Consider the following 19,322-nt stretch of genomic DNA (forward strand, 5'->3'; position numbering starts at 1 on the left):
TTTTTTTTATTGCCCTTGTTGCCTACAAGACGAGTATACAACTCATCTGATCGTGAGTGATTACCATCGCAAATAGATGTCAGCAATAACAGGAGCACAACCAAGCCGCCGTCTAAAGTATCAGATTAACAATTCGAAAACAACCTCAAAAACGCTGCTAATACAATGCTTCTTGATATCCAACACAGTTCTCTCCGAAACCTTTTAGCTTGTCAGAAAAAATAAACTGAATAAAATATTTTTAGAGGAATTATTGAATAAAAACAACAATCTTGGAAATTTTCAAAGCATTTTATTTATTGATCTTTAACACTGTGTATAATATATTTCGATAATACATTTAGAGCAATGAGTAATATTACCGATTCATACATTTTTCTTATTTCAAAAGATTTAATTAAATCATAAATTTATATGTTATAATAATAATTTTTAATTAATTTCATTCTCTCCAAACAGTCAACAATCATATCGCAAAGACACTCGATATCTCTCGCACCACACAGACTCATGAAAGCGTTCAAACAAAGTATCCTACACGCTCCAAAAATATTTAAGTAACGATTAGGTACCAACAACTACAAATAAATCACAGGAAAATAATGAGAATGCAACGTCTTCACAGATAAGCACAGCTTAAATAGTACGTCTATAAAAATATAATCCAGCTCATTGTTGGCTGTACATTTCAAGTATTATATAATCACAATTATAAAAACTAATAAATAATAAAACGGCAAAGGAAATGTTCACAATAGACTTTTTTTTTTCGACATAACGCACAACATCCGTGGTCTTTACCAGCTCACTATTCAACTACGTAAAACACCATTTTGCTATGCAAAACACTTTACCCTATAAATATATTTTAAAAAAAATTTACAGGAAATTACATACTTTGGAATGTTACATCAAAATGACTAGAATACGAAAATTAAGAGTTTCGCTAAAGCACGACAATTTTATTTTCATACATCAGAAAAAACGTTAAATCTCTCTAAGTATGTCTTTACGTAAATATACTAATTTGGTAATAGTGAAGTATTCGTTTGGACATTATTATATTATGTTACGATTTCATTTTTACCAAAAATAAATAATGATTGTACCTACATTCGACAATTTTGTAGAGCACGTCCACAAATCACTTCCAGGGCAGAAAAAATAAAATTTGCTTTTACGCCATTTAAGGTCGTGCTTTACAAAACGGAATGTTAGAGATATACAATAATAAATTACAATCTCGACGACGTCACAATATCAAGTTCAATATTAAGAAACATTATCTATAAACACACAGCGTATCTAAATTTGGATAATACTTTTTTACCTTAAATCTACGTTGTAATATGCTTAGTTATTATCTGATTATATTATGGTGTCGACGCGAAGACTACTACTGTCTAAGCATTCGTGACTTGTCTCGAATTTAATTAAGCATTTATTAATTTATTTTCAGTAACACGTAGTATATACCCATAGAACGGTTAAGATATTTACATTGACTACAAATCGCTATGCCTAAATTACGTGTCAATAAAAAAAAAAAATTAAAAACAGAGAAACGTCATCGAAAAGCTACGTTTTAGTGACGTAACATTAATCGAAGCGGCAAAGGGAATAAGTTAATGCAGAAACAGTGTCAAATTAAGAACATCGATAAAAAAAAACACTACAGTCACATTGACTACATCACACACTAAATAAGACAATACAAATAAATATAATAATGAACAGCTGTTGCTATTATAATAAAGTGTCAACTAAAATACATTCGTATGATTCAACAGTAGACTACGTCGTGATTGCTCGCGGCACGGAATCGATTATACTATGGGGGCTACTCTATCACATACGACGTACCTACGGGGAACATACATGACTAGACAACGGAATGAACCGACGATCGTTACAAGCGAACGAAAGGTTCAGTTGTAACATTAACCTACTTTATACAATCCTTCGAATATCGTAACGAAGAGAATAATAATATCGAGGAATGAATAATAATATTCGTATTTGATTTGAGCGACATTTTTGAAACTTTACAGGAGATCCGTTTGAAGTTTATAATTTGAAAAAAAATTCATAACTTAAAAACTTGGGAACTTGGGATTTAAAACTTGGAACTGTTGATGCTAATACCAAATAAAACGAACCTTTAAAATACAAAGATAAATGACGCTTAAACCATATAGATAGAATACTTTCACACCTCGATACTATGAATTATAAGATAACACAAAAATCTAATTCGAACGAATAGCGAAAGACAAAATATCGATATAATATTAAATTTAGCTACGATGTATTTACAATCAATACTAAGGAGGTGAATCGAACAGTTAAACAAATGTCTGTACCCGACTCTGTCGTCACGATCCGTGACCGAACATGACCATTGACATGTTAGTCCTCCGTTACGGGCCATTCGTATGTACAAGTTAAATTACATACAACGACGTCTCAACGTTACCATTGGATTCATTTTATATAAATAATTAATTTCGTCATTCACTTTAATGGAGCCTATCAATCGATGACAATATGTTTTGTGCGAAACATTATATTATGTATACGGTAATTCAAACGCACGAAGGCTGTACGATTAGCGATTTTAAACACGCATCGGCATTTATTAACAAACAGACAATAGCCATTCACATTTCAAGACATTGGTTCGCTCGTAAATATTCTCAAGGAAAACTCTAAAATCGTTTGATTAATATCCGAAGCAGATCTTAAGCGATAATTAGATGTTTTTTGCTGCAATAACAATTTCATTATTGATAATTTCATAAGTACATTATTCAATTTGCAAACCAACGGCTGTTATGAGTCTCTTTAACATTTATGAGTATATAGAGTGATGACATTTGCATTCATTCAATATATTTTAGTAAAATATTGAAGAAATGTCACAAACAGCCAGTGAATTAATACGATAAACAAGTTTATCGATATCGATAAATCAGTCATTGCTCTATCGAGAACGAACTACCTTCGCAGACATTGAAACCGCCCAAATACAAATAGAACAATACAAATATATTATATATTATTATTATTATTGCGCGTTCATTGATATTCAGTGTAAATAATTTAACTTAAGTACCCCGATTCGATTCAGTGCACCGGTTTGGTCCCAACTACTCATTTCTATAATGAAAAATATTACTAAAAATACTAAATTTATGGAATATAGATAATAATATATATTTACGTATAGATCGTATTCAGCATTAAATGCGATGTTCAATACTGCTAATAAAATAATGGATATGCTAAAATAATTGATTCACGGTTTTTTTGTAAAATCCCATTAATTTTTGTTGGATTTAATCGTAAAATAAATGGGCCCCTTTAATAGACATTTGACGGTTTTGGCTCCCGTGTCCTGACTGGACCTTTATCCTCAATATATTCTCATAATGAAGAGACGAATTGCGAGAATATTAAAACACTATATTGCTGAGTAAAGCAAATAGATAAATAAATAAAAATATTTAAATACATATGTTTGTCATTTAATTAATTTGAGTCCAATCATTTAACATACCAAACCAGACACTTTCATTCTTTGTATTTTTTTTTTTCAAGACTACAAAAATAACAACATAGCCAAGAAGATACGATTTTTTAAAAGATATATTTCAAAAGGATCAAGGTCTGAATATCAAAAGTCGATCTTTTAATTTTGCTTCAATTAAAATTTTCAATCGTAGGACCGAAACTGACTATACTCTATTCCAATTTCGAAGTCGCATTTGACAGATGTGACAGATGTGATAGTTAATATTATGTTATTGTGTGTGTGTGTGAATTAATTGTATAATGATTTAGATTGATTGTGTATTTTTTAAATTATATTTACAACCACGAACAAAAATTTCAAATTGCGCGAAACGTGAAGAGTTACGTTCTAAGAAGTGTCAAAAGGGACTTCGTAATTGGAATAGAGTATAGTAGAAATAGACATTCGCGTAGCACGAAGTTTTTTTTTTTTGGTCAAAATACAAAAAGTCGAATTCGAATAGTTCGCGAGTAACAATGGTAGTTTCAATGTCTATGTAAAGGAGTGTTCTTAATGGGCGGTCTGTGCGTCGAGCCGATCGACACGTATTTAAAAAACGAGGATAGACTCCATGGTGAGGGCGTCTCATGCCGACAGCGGCGCCGGCTTGTCGCCGCGGCGGCCCGACCGCGACCTGCGTGGCCACACCTTTACGCGTTTATATTCGCATTGATCCAACTTCTACGTCACTCATGTTTATATATTCAATCGTTTGTTATGTGTTTTTGGTGGAGGGTTATGTTTAATGGTTTTTTTTATTGCTTATATGGTGGACGAGCTCACAGCCCACCTGATGTTAAGTGGTTACTGGAGTCCATAGACATCTACAACGTAAATGCGCCTTCAAACCGAAAAGCACTACTGCTTCACGGCAGAAATAGGCAGGGTGGTGGTACCTACTCGCGCAGACTTACAAGTAGTCCTACCACCAGTTGAAAATAAAAAAAATGTTATTTATTTTAATATCGTTGCGATCGAATTTAAACAGTCAATGTTATGGCAATATTTTCTGCCATGTACCATTCGACTTTGCAATGAGCTCCCCTCCTCATCCCGAGCGCTATGACATATCCTTCTTCAAACGAAGCTTCCGAAGAGTACTCAATGATAGGCAGCGACTTGGCTGTGATTACTGACGTCCATGAGCGACGGTAACCACTTACCATCAGGTAGGCCGTATGCTCTCGTATGCCTACATGGGCGATAAAAAAAATACCAATGAGAACCAACCGCTGTTAGCCGTCAAAATAAGGTTGACGAGACCAAAATGAAACTTATTGTAATATTCCTAAAAGGACTGAGTGTTAGAGCTGAGTGTCACCTAAAAAGAGTGTTGCAATGTGATATGAATTTAAAAATTTTTTTTTTGTTAGAACTTGTTTTTAATATTTCTGTTAATGGTCGTGTGTGTGCTGTGAGCACGCGGCGTCGGTCTCACCTTATCTGTCCGGCGAGCAGCGGGTTGATCGCGTACAGCCAGTCGTGCACCTCCTTGTCGCTTAGTGTCTGAAGTAAGTAGCCGCGCTCCTTGCTCACCACACTACAATATATACGTAGGATGTACTTAACTTTTATATCTTTAGTTGTCAAGAAATAATTTAATGTGAAAATCTCATACTATATAATATTTTTTTATTACTCTTTAATTATCTATTTATTAATACGTGAAGCAAAAACATTGTACACCTTTTTTACGAAAATTGTGCGGACGGAGGAGCATGAAATTTCACACACACTTATAGAGAATATAGAGAAGTAGTGCACAATGCTATTTTTTTTTATTATGCCTAAAAATATATATTAAATCAATAAAAAAAACACATTACATGCCATGTATTTTACACACGCCCGCATATATACTTTTTTGTTTATTGTTAAAGTCTGTAGTCAAATTGAGAATAGATTAATATTGTTTGCCTTTAATATTATTTGTATTTAATATTAATTGACGAAATCTGTGATTACAGAAGTATCTTGATTTGTTTTTATTTTTTTATTGTCTTTGTAGGCAGACGAGCATACGGCCCACCTGATGGTGAGTGGTTACCGTCGCCCATGGACTTCAGCAATGCCAAGGGCAGAGCCAAGCCGCTGCCTACCGATTACTTGATTATAGAATATGTAGAAATTATAAGTATGTCTTTGACAATAGAACTATGAATGTAGTAATAATAGCAGTAGTGACTAGTAGTAAGTAGTAACCAGTAGTAACCAGTAGTAATAATACTGTATTGGATGGTGTTATACCTGAAGGTGTTGGGCATGCGGACCATCTGCTCCTGGTCCTCGGAGTACTCGACGTGCGCGTTGGCGAGGTTGATGACGGCGCGCTCGATGGGGTCGCGCTCGTCGCGGTATATGAACACGTACGGCCTCCGGACCACCTGGACATCGCGAGCTCCGATCAGACCCGTCTGGTAGCTGTACCGTCCGCATCCCCAGGAGACGGACGGTACAGTGGATCGATCAAGCACAATTGTAGTTTACTCAATTTTACTGGTGGTAGGACCTCTTATGAGTCCGCGCGTGTAGGTACCACCACCCTGCCTATTTCTGCCGTGAAGCAGTAATGCGTTTCGGTTTGAAGGGTGGGGCGGCCGTTGCAACTAAACTTGAGACCTTAGAACTTATATCTCAAGGTGGGTGGCGCATTAACGTTGTAGATGTCTATGGGCTCTAGTAACCACTTAACACCAGGTAGGCTTCACAGCTCACGCTCGTCCACCCATCTAAGCAATAAAAAAAAAAAACAAGCGCACTCAAGCACCCCAACCGTTTCGGAATTTGAACAGGAAAGTGAGATCGCACGATACCATCTAAGCATTTCGTTTGCAAATACCACTCTATCACGAGGTATATGTGTAACTATTTGTTGGAGTGATCGTCTGGGTTTCGTATGAAAAGACGGAGATTTGCAAGGATAGTTTTTATTCGAACAGCGATACACATTTTCGTGTCAGTGGTCATAGGTCAAAAAAAAAGTGAAAACTACAATTGACATTGACATATTCTAGGCGAGTGACAGATGTCAGTTGATATTGATATTACTGGGATGCGTTTAGGAATTATACAATTCTAACACTATTTAACCCCATACCTTGTGAATATTTCACAGAGTAGGAATAGCATTGTTCAATAAAATCAAACCCCAAAAATTTTAATTTTATTAGCTTAATAGGTAGGTACCCTGCCTATTTCTGCTGTGGAACAGTAATGCATTTCGGTTTATGCATAGGGTGGGTTTTGTAAGCACTAAGACTTAGAACTCATATTTAAGGTGAGGCCGGCATTGAAATGGTTGATGTATATGAATGCCGTTTACCACTGCGCTTTGAGGTTAAAGTGCATATCGTCTGTGAACTTCTAACACCTCCTAACTAACATTTTAGCGAAAAAAATATTTTTACTTTATCTTTTGACGATGCTTAGAACCAATCGAATGCATTAAAGTCCTAATTGAAATAGTCAATAGCATCGAAGATATTCTTTCTTATATATCCTATCTTCTTCTATCTTATATTTGGCGGCTAAATAAACCAGTTTATTGTTCCTCCTGTAAAATTTGTGTATAGTCAGATAGGAGGTGTCAGAAGTTCACGGACGGTATCACAAAGTGTCGTACCAGCCAGCGTTTCTTCCAGCCGTGCGTGCCGTGCTGCAGCACGTTGAGGTGTCCGCGGCGCGCCACGGCGGCGGACACGCGCACCTCCTCGCAGTCGGGCACGTACAGCGCGCCGCCCGCCGCCCCCCACCCGCACGCCGCCTTCTCCAGCATCGCGCGCTCCGGGGAGCACAGCCTGCACAGTTGCCGTTACCGTTACCGTTAAGTCATCGCTGCGAGAGTATGTTACTGATCCGCTTAGGGACCTTGCAGACTAATCAGCGTGTACAGTGCGAGTTTTTTAACGTTCTCGATAGCGTTAAACTAAGATTTGTATGCAGCTACTACCCTAGCGGCAAACGTAGGCAAACTTTTGGGAGGATCTCGAGAAGCTATGTCCAGAGGCTTTGTTTTATTTTCCCACATTTGTGCACTTTGACAGATACGAAATAGTTATTAAACCACCGTTATTACACATTTAAACCTGAAGAAACACTAAATAGACAAAATAAAATAAATGACACAATTTCGCTCCCCGCGTTCCCGCCAAAAAGTCTTCTTTCGAACTACGATTAACAAACGTTTTTTTTTTCTTTTTTCCTAAGCATCGGGAAGAGTTTCATTCTGCCAACTGTATTAACTTATTTAATTTGCTTTTTTCTTGATAGCACTTACTCGAAGCTGCTAGCGCTGTGTATGGACGACAGGAGACTCGGAGTGGAGATGTCAGCGGAGACACCCTCGTCCACGGGCGTGGCGGGAGACACTGCGGTCTCTACTTCCTTGCCCGTCGAACCTATTCTTCCTAAAATTATTACATTTGATTTTATTTTAAATTTGGAAGCCAGTGGCTTCGACCCCTTCATGCCTCGATGACCACTTATGATTCGTAAGCTTGTCTACCTTCAGCAATACTGAATGAGCTTTTAATCCGAATAAATTTTCCATTAAATAGGACGCCATCTTATAGGCAATCCGCCATTTTGACTTCTTTAAGCTATCATGCAACACAAGTTATTTGATAGATGCCTGAATCTCGCTTACGACATTTTCAAGATAGTCTTACATATATACAAGTTCCGAACAACAATTCGGTCTACCGAGCGATTACACCCGCTCGGCGGAAGATTTTCCCTACATCGTTATACCCCCACACTGGAAGTGACCACAGATTCAATAAGTAAAAATCGAACGCACACTCACCTTGCATGAGCTTAATGAATTTGGTGGCGAGTTCTCGTTCCTTGGGCGACATGTCCCAGGGCTCGTACACGGGCTCGTCGCGCCCGCCCTCAGCCGCCGCCTTCGCCGCCATGTTGCACACCTCCTGCGACCAACGCACAACACTTGTCCAACGTTCTATCGTAATCAATTTGTGTTCGTCGCCATCGCGTGTGTTCCGAGTAATACATAAATAACTATACAGTGTATGACGGGCAGCTACATTTATTTTGTCTATTTAGTGTTTCTTCAGGTTTAAATGTAAACAATTGAGGGAAAATGAAACAAAGTCACTGAACGTAACTTCTCGGGATCCTCCAAACAGTTCGCTGAAAAAGTCTCGGTAATCGACCAATGAGATTACTGAGATTAATGAGATTATATTTCATTCCATATCATCTCATCTCATTTAATTTAATTTCATCCCAATTGATTAATGTCTCAAATTCTTCATTACATTTCATTTCATTTCATAGTATCATATTTCATAAAATAATAAAAAATATATATAAAAGATTAGGCTGTATGGTATGATACCTTAGCCTTTCCATTTGGGAAAATAAAACTACTACTACTACTACTATTATTATTATTAGCTAGTATCAGACGCGATGGATGCTCGTACCTTCTCTGTCTTGGTGAAGTCGTTGGGCGCGACCGTATTCTCGTGTCCATGCCGCAGCCTCTCCCGGAGTGCGAGGAGGTGGCGCGTGCGGCCCACCTGCTCCAAACGGGTCATCTTCTCCAACTCCCACTGTATTAGGCAAATTTAAATCATTAATACATTGCTGGTGGTAGGACCTCTTGTGAGTCCGCGCGGGTAGGTACCACCGCCCTGTCGATTTCTGCCGTGTAGCAGTAATGCGTTTCGGTTTGAAGAGCGAGGCAGCCGTTGTAACTATACTGAGACTTTACAGCTTATATGAGAAGGTGGGTGGCGCATTTCCGTTGTAGATGTCTATGGACGCCAGTAATCACTTAACACTAGGTGGGCTGTGAGCTCGTCCACCCATGTAAGCAATAAAAAAAATAAAAATAAAAAATAAGAATAGTAGAGAACATCGTAAAGGCTTAAAGGATAAGACGTCCGGTGCATTCGTATCTAGCGACGCAACGCTACTCATATCCCGCAGGCGGGTACAATTTTTTTAAATGAAATACGTACTTAACAGACGTTCACGACTGACTTCCACGGTGAAGAAATAACATCGTGTAATAAAAATCAAACCTGAAAAATTATAATTTGCGTAATTACCTGGTGGTCGAATATGAGCGAGTCCCCGCGCGGCCTCCACCCGTGTAGGTTCTCTTCCCCGCGCACGTACGTGCCGCTCGTGTCCAGCACGCGACGCTGCCGGCGCTGGACTCCTGCTCCGCACAGATCATAACAATCATAACATTATCGACAAAGAGGAGATCTTCCACCGAGGGCGGGGGGGATGCCCAATAAAGCGACGGTCTGAATTTTACGAGAAACTTATTTCGAAAATATTGTTAGCGAAATTGATATATGTGGCAAATAAATAGCCTGTGTGAAAATGAACCTGAACCAGAAATAGTAGTTTTATCGAGTAACTAATATGTGGTTTTTACGGATGTTCCGTTATAACTACTGAACCATGCATCCGATTGACTTGAAACTTGGTATCCATGTAGTAAATACATGTACTTAGTGGATAGGTTATTTATATGAATATTTATATGAGTGTTGGTTTCCCTAATAATAATGACAATAAATAATAATGTTAATTTTAAATGCCCAGCGAAGCGGGCGAGTACGGCTAGTTTATTCTAAATTAATTTTAATGCGTATTGGTTGAGTATTTTGAAGTTGTTAGGGGGGTCTCGTCGGGGTCTGGTGGAGTGTGGTTGGGGGCGGCGCGGCGGGTGCGTACCGGGTTCGAGCGCGCGGTGCAGGCTGAGCTCGTAGACGCCGGTGATGTGGTCGGCGCGGGCGGCGCGGGACCCGAACAGCGCGCGGCGCAGAGAGCGGCCCGTGCGCGCCTCGCGACCCACCACCACCACCGACAGGTCCTTCGTCACGATTGCTGGCCGCCCGCAGTTCTCCAGCTGCAGTACAAACACACCGTTACCGCCATCACAACTACGAGCATAATTTTTGTTAAAGGGATTTTATGACCTGGTAACTAAGACCTTTAAGTCATATCTTATTTTAATTTATATAAATTAAATGAGATGAGATGATATGGGATGAAATATAATCTCAGTAAAATGGTGGTCATTTACTGAAATTTTTTTCAGTTGACTTTTTGGAGGATCCCCAGAAATTACGTTTAGCGGCTTTGTTTTGTTTTCCTACATTTGTGCACTTTTACAGATACTAAACCACGTTATTACACATTTAAACCTGAAAAAACACTAAATAGATAAAATAAAACAAATCACACAACTTCACCCCTCGCGTTTCCGCCAAAAAGTCCTACGAGTATAAGCCGCGCCAATAAAAAAACGAATCTAAAATGGCGGCGGCAATCATGCGCTCTCACTCTAAACTATTGCTGTCTTTAGTCGCACACGGCGCGTACTGCATGCAAAAAAATATCAGTTATGACTTTGTTGTTGAGTTCGAGTTTTTTTACTTTCGAGTTGTGCGACTTAGATGACTGGCAGTAAAAGTGTCTACGCAAGTTGCATCCCAGATGAGACACCTCCTCCTCTGCCAGGGCATAAAGTAAAGTACATTCTCATTATTTTTTTTTATATTTTTTTACAATAAACAACTTTTTCTTTCTATCTTTCTTTTTATTTGTTGACCCTACCATCTGTCGGTGCAGGTACATAGACGCCATTTTCGATTCGTTTCTTTATTGGCGCGGCTTATAACTACACGAAATAATATAGAGGGGTTGTTGAATGACGAACTGAACTAAGAACCTGTAGGAGCCGTAGTAGTAGTGCTGCTTCACTAACTGTATTGGGTAGGCACTGACACAAAAGATATGTAGCACAGTAAGTATGAATATGTACTGCCCAGTTTCCAAGATTATCGAAGTATCACCGCGTTCGTGTTTTGAACAACAATAAAGGATGATGGCCTAAAATCACAAGCGACAGCGATTTTGTCGAATTGTAAGGCGGTTGCCCAAGTAGTGGCGGATAAGTGAGTCGCCACAAATTATCCCTGATAGGATTCATTTCATCTTATCCTAGTCCTAGCCCTATGTTATGTATGCATTACATAACTCTATTACTAATAGTTCCTAAAAAAATTGATAACAAATATTTAGTTAACAAATGAAGAAAAACAAAATTATAGCCTCTTCGAAACGAATGAATCGTACGCATTTTACATTATGGCTACGGATGACGTCACTGTTCACGTCCGACTTTCAAATTCTAAACAAACACTTTAGACTTTATAAATAAAGTTTTGTCTGTTGGCCACAATCACGATACCTCGAGGTAAGCGCTGAGCGTGATGTACACCACTTCCCCGTTAGCGCTCACTCGGTTCAGTAGCGGCGAGCCGTGCAGGCTGCTGTCCCAGGCCGCTTCGAACCTGTTCAATTCGCAATGCTATTATATACATTTTTGAGCAAAAACAAATGTGGCAGAGAGTTTAGAGATTAGTACCCTAATTATGGCGCCAGATGTTGTCTTTTTTTTTAGTTTCCTACCTAAGCTAATAGCCTTGAGAGGCTAAGCGTAACCTTAACTAGTAGGTGAGCTCACGGGGCTCAAACCTGACGACGTTGCTAACACGAACCCTAGCAAGAGCCGTGCTTCGTAGAATCTACCACCGGATCGGAAACGCGACCCACTGAGAAGATTCGGTGAGAAACTCAGTAGTAGGCTGTGTCTGTGGATTAATTTACTCATCGAGACCTTCGTCGCAAGCGACGGTTTCGACGAGAACGATGACCGGAGATGTCGTCAGACACGACACTATGACCTTTCTGAACGAGTAACTGCTGAAAGACACGGAGTTGAATGAAGACCTAATTCAGGGGTCACCAATTAGTTTCCCTTGGGGTCCGTTTTCAGAACTGAAATAACGCTGTCCACACAACATTTCATAGAAAAAATATATTTCCTAAACAAATGTAACTACGACAAATAACAGACGTATTTTTTTATATATCAATGAGGAAAATGTCGTTTTTCGTTGCGAACTGTCTGTCTGAAGTTTGGAGTAAAATTGGTGAATTGGTGCATCTTCGAAAATTCTGTTTCAATATGTTGACCCAAACAAAGTAAGAAGTTTCAAAGTTATTTTTTGTTTTGCTGTGTTCTCGCGGTCCGCACAAAATGGGTCGGCGGTCCGGTCTCCTCATTATCTAATGTATATGGTAAGTTAATGAGTAATAATCCTAATTAAGAAATCTTTCAATCTCCCTACAAGACAGATTTGAGTGTTGCCAACGTAAATCCTGTCTGATGTAGTAGAATTGGCAATAGTCACCGGAAGACGGCCCGGTCGTCGAGCGCGGGTCTCTCCCCGGGGAACAGGCCGAGTGAGAGGGCGCCATCCTCGTCGCCGTCAGTGGTATCCTCATTGGCTTCGGGCGTGTTGCGGATGCGACCTGCCAGTTGACCGTTAGTTAAACGCGACAAGCCATTTAGACTAGTAGTCGCCCAGCGAGCGAAATTAGACCTGGTGGTAGGAGCTCTTGTGAGTCCGCACGGGTACTACCACCCTACCTATTTCTGCCGTGAAGCAGTAATGCGTTTCGGTTTGAAGAGTGGGGCGGCCGTTGAACTATTCTGAGACCTTAGAACTTATCTCAAGGTGAGTGGCAGCATTTACGTTGTAGATGTCTATAGGCTCCGGTAACCACTTAACACCAGGTTCGCTGTGAGCTCGTCCACCCATTAAAGCAATAAAAAAATATTGTATTATCATGGTGACGTCACGAGTGGGGGGGGGTCACGCACCGACAACGAGCTCCCTGACGTCGGTCCACTGCAGGTCGGCGGAGGGCTCGTGCAGGATGGTGATGCGGATGCGGCGCTGGATTCCCTGGTGCAGAAGGAACAGTCCGCGGCAGGGAAGCTCGTCGCTGTGCTCCACCACCTGTAACACGGGATATCGCAATTCTATATTCTACTAGCGACCCACCCTCGCTTCGCTGCGGAAACATTAAATTTTATTATTGATAGCCGAGTCCCGCGATGATGATGACGCCGCGAGGCGAAGCTAGTCTAAAAAGTAGCCTAAGTTACTTCTTATATCATCAGCTACCTATCAGTGAAAGTCTCGTCAAAATCGGTCTAGTCGTTCTAGAGATTAGCCGGAACAAACAAACAGACAGACAGACAGATAATTTATGTAGTAAAAAGCGGTAATTTCAATATTACAAACAGACACTTCAATTTTATTTATATGTATAGATATCCGTACACGTGTAAATTAAATTCGGAATGCTCTGATCTTTGATCTAATGCAGTCTTTCCCAAAGTGGGCGAGAACGCCCCCTTGTGGGCGATTGCTTGGGAGGCGATTTTTAATTTTATCTAGGAGGACTCTTAGATACGACTGAGCTCTCGCTATAGTGGTTTTTAAGTAGGTAGAAAAAATTAGGGGCGCTAAAAAATTATTTATTCTCAAAGTGGGCAGTAGACCAAATAAGTTTGGGAGCCACTGATCTAGTGTCTGAAAAACAAAATGACCTTTACATATCGATCATAAATTATCAAAAGAGTAAATTTTGTAATTAACACATGATTTAGAGAAACCTTTACTAAACATTTTAACCCAATATTTTATTATTATTAAAAACATTGGCACCGTAATTTAGTATGCGTATAATCTTGGCGTTCAGGTAACAAATTAAAGATTAGCAATGTTTTTTTTTGTTGTTGCTGGATTACATTTACAATCTAATATCATAGTAAAATAGTATTGTTTTAGTTTTTTTTTCTTCATATCAACTCAATCATTGCTTTCATCTTCTTTGGAGGGTAGATTAAAAAATTTGATCAACGGTTTTATACGTAATAAATTATCGGAACTTTTTGTCTGTCTGTAAAAAAGCTTTACTCATAATCAATCCGATAAGTTAAATTTATAAGTTTTTTATTATGAATAAGACCATTAGATTAAGTATCGCAAGTGTTAATGTGTACGTACGGCAGGTACGTATTCTCCATTGGGCGCGAGCTCGCAGATCTCGAACCAGACGAGCAGGTCATGCTTGGAGTGCAGGTGCGAGGAGCAGCAGGGCGGCGCCACACTGGCGGCCCCCCACTTGGGGCTCCGCACGGGGGGCCGAGATGGGGATGGAGGGCGGCAGCATGCGGCGTGGGGGCGTGCGACCTCCCACAGGGCCATCTTGTTTCGCATCCTTAGTTGATAATGTACATTTAATATTAGAATTAATTTATATACGATATATCTATTTATCTATCGGCCCACAGACGTCCACAACTGGACATAAGGTTTCCAGAAGTCTCGCCACAAAGATCGATCCTGCGCTGCTTGTATCCAGCGAATTCAAGTAAATCTCAATAGGTCCACCTCGAGGGAGGCATATATACGCGATATATACCTTAAAACCTATTCCAAAAATACCAGGCAGTATAGCAGTTACTGTGCTTTTCATATTTCGTGTTAATACATTTAATGTGGCATTAACCTAAAATTAATGTTTGGAGAAGTAGTCGATAATTATAGTAAATTTGACTAGATAGTTTATGTATTTTCAACAAGTATTATCTACGTTAAAATCAGTAAGTACACTAGAGACTTTTCTCGAATTTCAAACAAAGATATTAAAATATCTTACTTCATATATCACCACGATAAAATCCATATTAATTTCAATGCAGTTTCAATCGAATCATCGTAATATCGATATTTCCTTACCTTATGTAACGGATGCTGCTGATAATGACCGAAGACTTCAAACACGATCGGTTGAGTTTTAATGTATTCCACAAACGATTTTGTAATCGGTACAGTTATCTGAAAGAAAAAAAATTTAGTAATAATGATTAAATTTAATAAAAAAATAAAAAATTAATGATACAATTTTGGTAGATTTTCAGACATTAAAATTTCGAAATCAACACTGGAAACACGAATATTAAATTCCCTTTCCTATGTTCCATTCTTTTGGGAGCTGAGAGAAAACTTTATTCGCACATATCACATGAAAGTGGTTCCACATTAGTGTAAATTCTGGCGTGATCATGTACAATCCCCGTCACGAGAAGCTATAAATTTTGTAAACACAGAACTTTTACTAACTTACGCTATTACGTAGCCACAATTCAATTAACAAACAAATAATCCCAAATTCAATCAACTCTTAGTTAAAGTCATGTAATACTAAACTGACGAGCGTTTCACTTGGTCGGGTTATGTTAGCATTGTCGTCTAAAATTTCGTGGTACTGGAACCCGTCTGACTCAGCGAATGTGAACATTTGGAAACGTTAAGGATGATTCCCTGATGCTTGCGTCTCCACAGACACAGCCCACTGAGTTTCTCATCGGATCTTCTGTGGGTCGCGTTTCCGATTCGGTTGTAGATTCTGTGAAGCACTGCTCTTGCTAGGGCTAATATTATCCACGTCAAGTTAGAGTCCTACATCTCACCTACTCGCCCGGTTACGCTAGCATAGCTCCCTAGGTTACCAGCTCAAGTAGGAAGTAACAAAAACAAAGCGTGCGTGTTTTTAAAAACAAACGAATTTGGGTAGATTCAAAGTTTGCGTGTACGGATCCGACCCAGTCCGTCACGTGTTGTACACTGAAACAGTTGTATCGACTGTGGCGACTACGTACATTCTGCACGTGGTAGAATCCGAGCGGTGTATTTTTTCCTGCGTTCTTGACGGGCTCGGTAGAGAAGGCGTCCTCGTTGCGGTGAAGGAAGCTGTTAGAATAAGAACATTATTAGAAATAAACCATTAACGGCCGTCTGGTGTAGTGGTAAGTGACATGGTCACTACACAAGGGGGTCGCGGGTTCGAATCCCGCCAAGGGAAAATATTTGTATGATAAATATAAATGTCTTTTCCAGGGTTATGGATGTATATTAAATATTAAATATATGTATGTGTATAATAAAAATCTTACATTTATATCCGTTATCTGGTACCTGTAACACAAGTTCTTTACGAACTTATCACGGGACCAGCTAACGTGGCGTGATTGTTAGTAAATATATTTATTTATTTATAATACTGCGAAGTTAAGAGTTTAAGTTAGATGTGAAAGATTTCGTGCACGAAGCCCCATGCTCTGGACTGATCAAGAGAAAACTTTATCAAAACCCCACTTACGAGTGCGTGCGCCAAGCCTCAGTTTATAACGAATTATAGACGAATTATCGTGAACAGCTGTCAAGTCTATTATAAACAATATATTACTGGTGGCAGAACCTCTTGTGAGTCCGCACGGGTAGGTACCACCACCCCGCCTATTTCTGCCGTGAAGCAGTAATGCGTTTCGGTTTGAAGGGTGGGGCAGCCGTTGTAACTATACTGAGATCTTAGAACTTATATCTCAAGGTGGGTGGCGCATTTACGTTGTAGATGTCTATGGGCTCCAGTAACCACTTAACACCAGGTGGGCTGTGAGAGCTCGTCCACTCATCTAAGCAATAAAAAAAAACAAAGACTCCATATGACCACGACTGCTCTGCCAAGAGTAACCGACTATGATAATGATGTGATAGACATGAGGTCGGAGTGTCGATCGTAGTACAATTAATGTCCCATCCTTCAAAGCGGAAGACACGATTGCTTTGCTGCAGAAATGGACAGGACGGTGGTACCTATCCGTGCGGGTTTTCTTTTACACGTTCGATTCGGTCATAAGTGAGTAGTTAATTCTATAACTTACTTGAACTGACAGAAGACATCAGCATAGTCGGTGGCGACGCTGTGAGCTTGGAGCACGGTGACGCGGAAGGTGAACTCCTTGCCGAGGGTCAAGTGTTCAGGCAAGTCTTCCTCTTTCAGTTCAGAGGCGAGAGAGCTGTCCCCGCGGCCGCTATCCGCATCGCACTCTCCTCCAGCCAATTCTGGCAAAGGATCAGTTGATGTTAAAGATAAAAAATGTACATTCCAATTCGATGTAACTTACTTGGGATTCACAAGAGTAATTCTTAAATTAAATACAACAAATCTTTGAGTATATATTTCTAACTACCCTCAAAATAGCATTGGGCGGAAGCTATATTGCCGCGAACTGACTAATGAACACGGAGAACATACAACAGCAGTTAAATTTTTGGCGAGAGCAAAATTGTGTGAAAGGTTACATTTTCATAATTTACAGTTTCTTCGGATTTAAACGTATAATAGTGATAGTTTCTTAATTGTGAAAGAGCACAAAAGTGAGAAAATGAAACAGTCATTAGAGATGGCTTCTCAGGTTCTTTCACTAAATCCAGTGAAGTCTCAGTTTACTTATAACCACAGTTTATTTATAACCACCATTTTACTAAGACCTCCACCACCTCTTCATCCCGTCTCTTTTTAGTTAAATTTCATCCCAATTGATTAGTCTCGAATAAATCAACCTTCGCTCCATTAGTAATACCTCTCTAACACTAGCTCCTCTAACACTGCCTCCTCTAACATTACCTTTTCTAACACTACCTCCTCTAACATTACCTCTTCTAACACTACCTCTTCTAACACTACCTCCTCTAACACTACCTCCTCTAACACTACCTCCTCTAACACTACCTTCTCTAACACTACCTCCTCTAACACTACCTCTTCTAACACTACCTCCTCTAACACTACCTCCTCTAACACTACCTCCTCTAACACTACCTCCTCTAACACTACCTCCTCTAACACTACCTCCTCTAACACTACCTCCTCTAACACTACCTCCTCTAACACTACCTCCTCTAACACTACCTCCTCTAACACTTCGTTTCATAAAACAAATCTGGGCCTACCCTCAATTTTTATGTTCGAGTCCTGGACCTCGGCGGCGCGTTCGTCCAGGTTGATGGCGTTGTTCTTGTCGACGCTGTTGGCGGCGCGGACCCGGGCGCGCGGCACTACATCGTCGTCGAAGCATATCTTGGCTGACTGCTTCACGCCAGCTGCGAATTCCGCGTTGTCTGTGAATGTCCGTTCGTTTTTTAGATGTTTGACGTAGTCAGTGTGTCGTCAAGGTATAGTGATAAATTGTATTGTATGCTGCAAGTATTGTTTAGATTCAGGATATGATATCATTTTTTTATTGCTTAAAATTCCGCCACCCATCTTGAGATATGATTTATAAGGTCTCCGTTTTTACAGTAAAACGGCCGTCCCCACTCTTCAAAACGAAACGCATTACTCGGATCATGGCAGAAATAGGCAGGGTGGTGGTACCTACTCGCGGGTACTCACAAGACGTCCTACCGCCAGTAATTACGAAAATTAAAATATTTGGTGGTTTGATTTTTATTACACGAACATTCCTCTTGTCAATTCAAATGCGGCACTGTAAAAGTCATGCAATTCCAAAAATTCGTTCAACAATTTTATTAATTGAACCTAAATGCTTTGGTTTAACGTTTGTTTTCGTATAGTGAGTAGTAATATGATTGTAGTTGTGTCCTTACTCTTCTCGGCGTCGATGACGGCCTGCACGGCGACCCGGAGGTAGCCCTTCACGTCTCCTTTCTCGTTCACTATAGCGACCTTGTGAATGAGAGGAACCGGGTACAGGAGGTTCGACAAGTATACAAAGCTCCTGCAAAAAGAAAAGAATAACAATTGTAGAGCAGGCGTTTCGTTCCATCGACAATTTTTTTTTTGTCTTTGATGGTTACTGGAGCCCATAAACATGTACAACGTAAATGCGCCACCCACCTTGAGATATAAGTTCTAAGGTCCCAGTATAGTTAGAACGGCTGCCCCTCCTTTCAAACCGAAACGCATTACTGCTTCACGGCAGAAATAGGCAGGGTGGTGGTATCAACCCGTGCGGACTTACAAGAGGTTCTAC

The 19,322-nt window shown here is 39.8% G+C and overlaps 2 protein-coding genes across 2 annotated transcripts in view; one reads left to right on the plus strand and one right to left on the minus strand.

The window, feature by feature from the left end:
* The window catches only part of Vps11 (vacuolar protein sorting 11), a 230,773-nt gene that overhangs the window by 24,143 nt on the left and 187,308 nt on the right, over positions 1 to 19,322 (plus strand). The window lies entirely within an intron of this gene.
* The window catches only part of LOC114250478 (kinesin family member unc-104), a 62,898-nt gene continuing 43,848 nt past the window's right edge, over positions 273 to 19,322 (minus strand). The window contains 19 exon segments of the mRNA XM_089736575.1: positions 273 to 4,208; positions 5,013 to 5,114; positions 5,822 to 5,958; positions 7,197 to 7,371; positions 7,851 to 7,980; positions 8,379 to 8,502; positions 9,022 to 9,150; positions 9,652 to 9,764; positions 10,292 to 10,466; positions 11,814 to 11,916; positions 12,820 to 12,940; positions 13,293 to 13,431; positions 14,488 to 14,625; positions 14,627 to 14,701; positions 15,223 to 15,321; positions 16,146 to 16,236; positions 17,208 to 17,388; positions 18,280 to 18,447; positions 18,937 to 19,067. Of these exon segments, the coding sequence (XP_089592701.1) occupies positions 4,160 to 4,208; positions 5,013 to 5,114; positions 5,822 to 5,958; positions 7,197 to 7,371; positions 7,851 to 7,980; positions 8,379 to 8,502; positions 9,022 to 9,150; positions 9,652 to 9,764; positions 10,292 to 10,466; positions 11,814 to 11,916; positions 12,820 to 12,940; positions 13,293 to 13,431; positions 14,488 to 14,625; positions 14,627 to 14,701; positions 15,223 to 15,321; positions 16,146 to 16,236; positions 17,208 to 17,388; positions 18,280 to 18,447; positions 18,937 to 19,067 (2,380 nt within the window). The 3' untranslated portion in view covers positions 273 to 4,159.

This window comes from Bombyx mandarina, chromosome 03 (assembly GCF_030267445.1).
Source record: "Bombyx mandarina strain Sakado chromosome 03, ASM3026744v2".
In the NCBI taxonomy this organism is placed as follows: domain Eukaryota; kingdom Metazoa; phylum Arthropoda; class Insecta; order Lepidoptera; family Bombycidae; genus Bombyx; species Bombyx mandarina.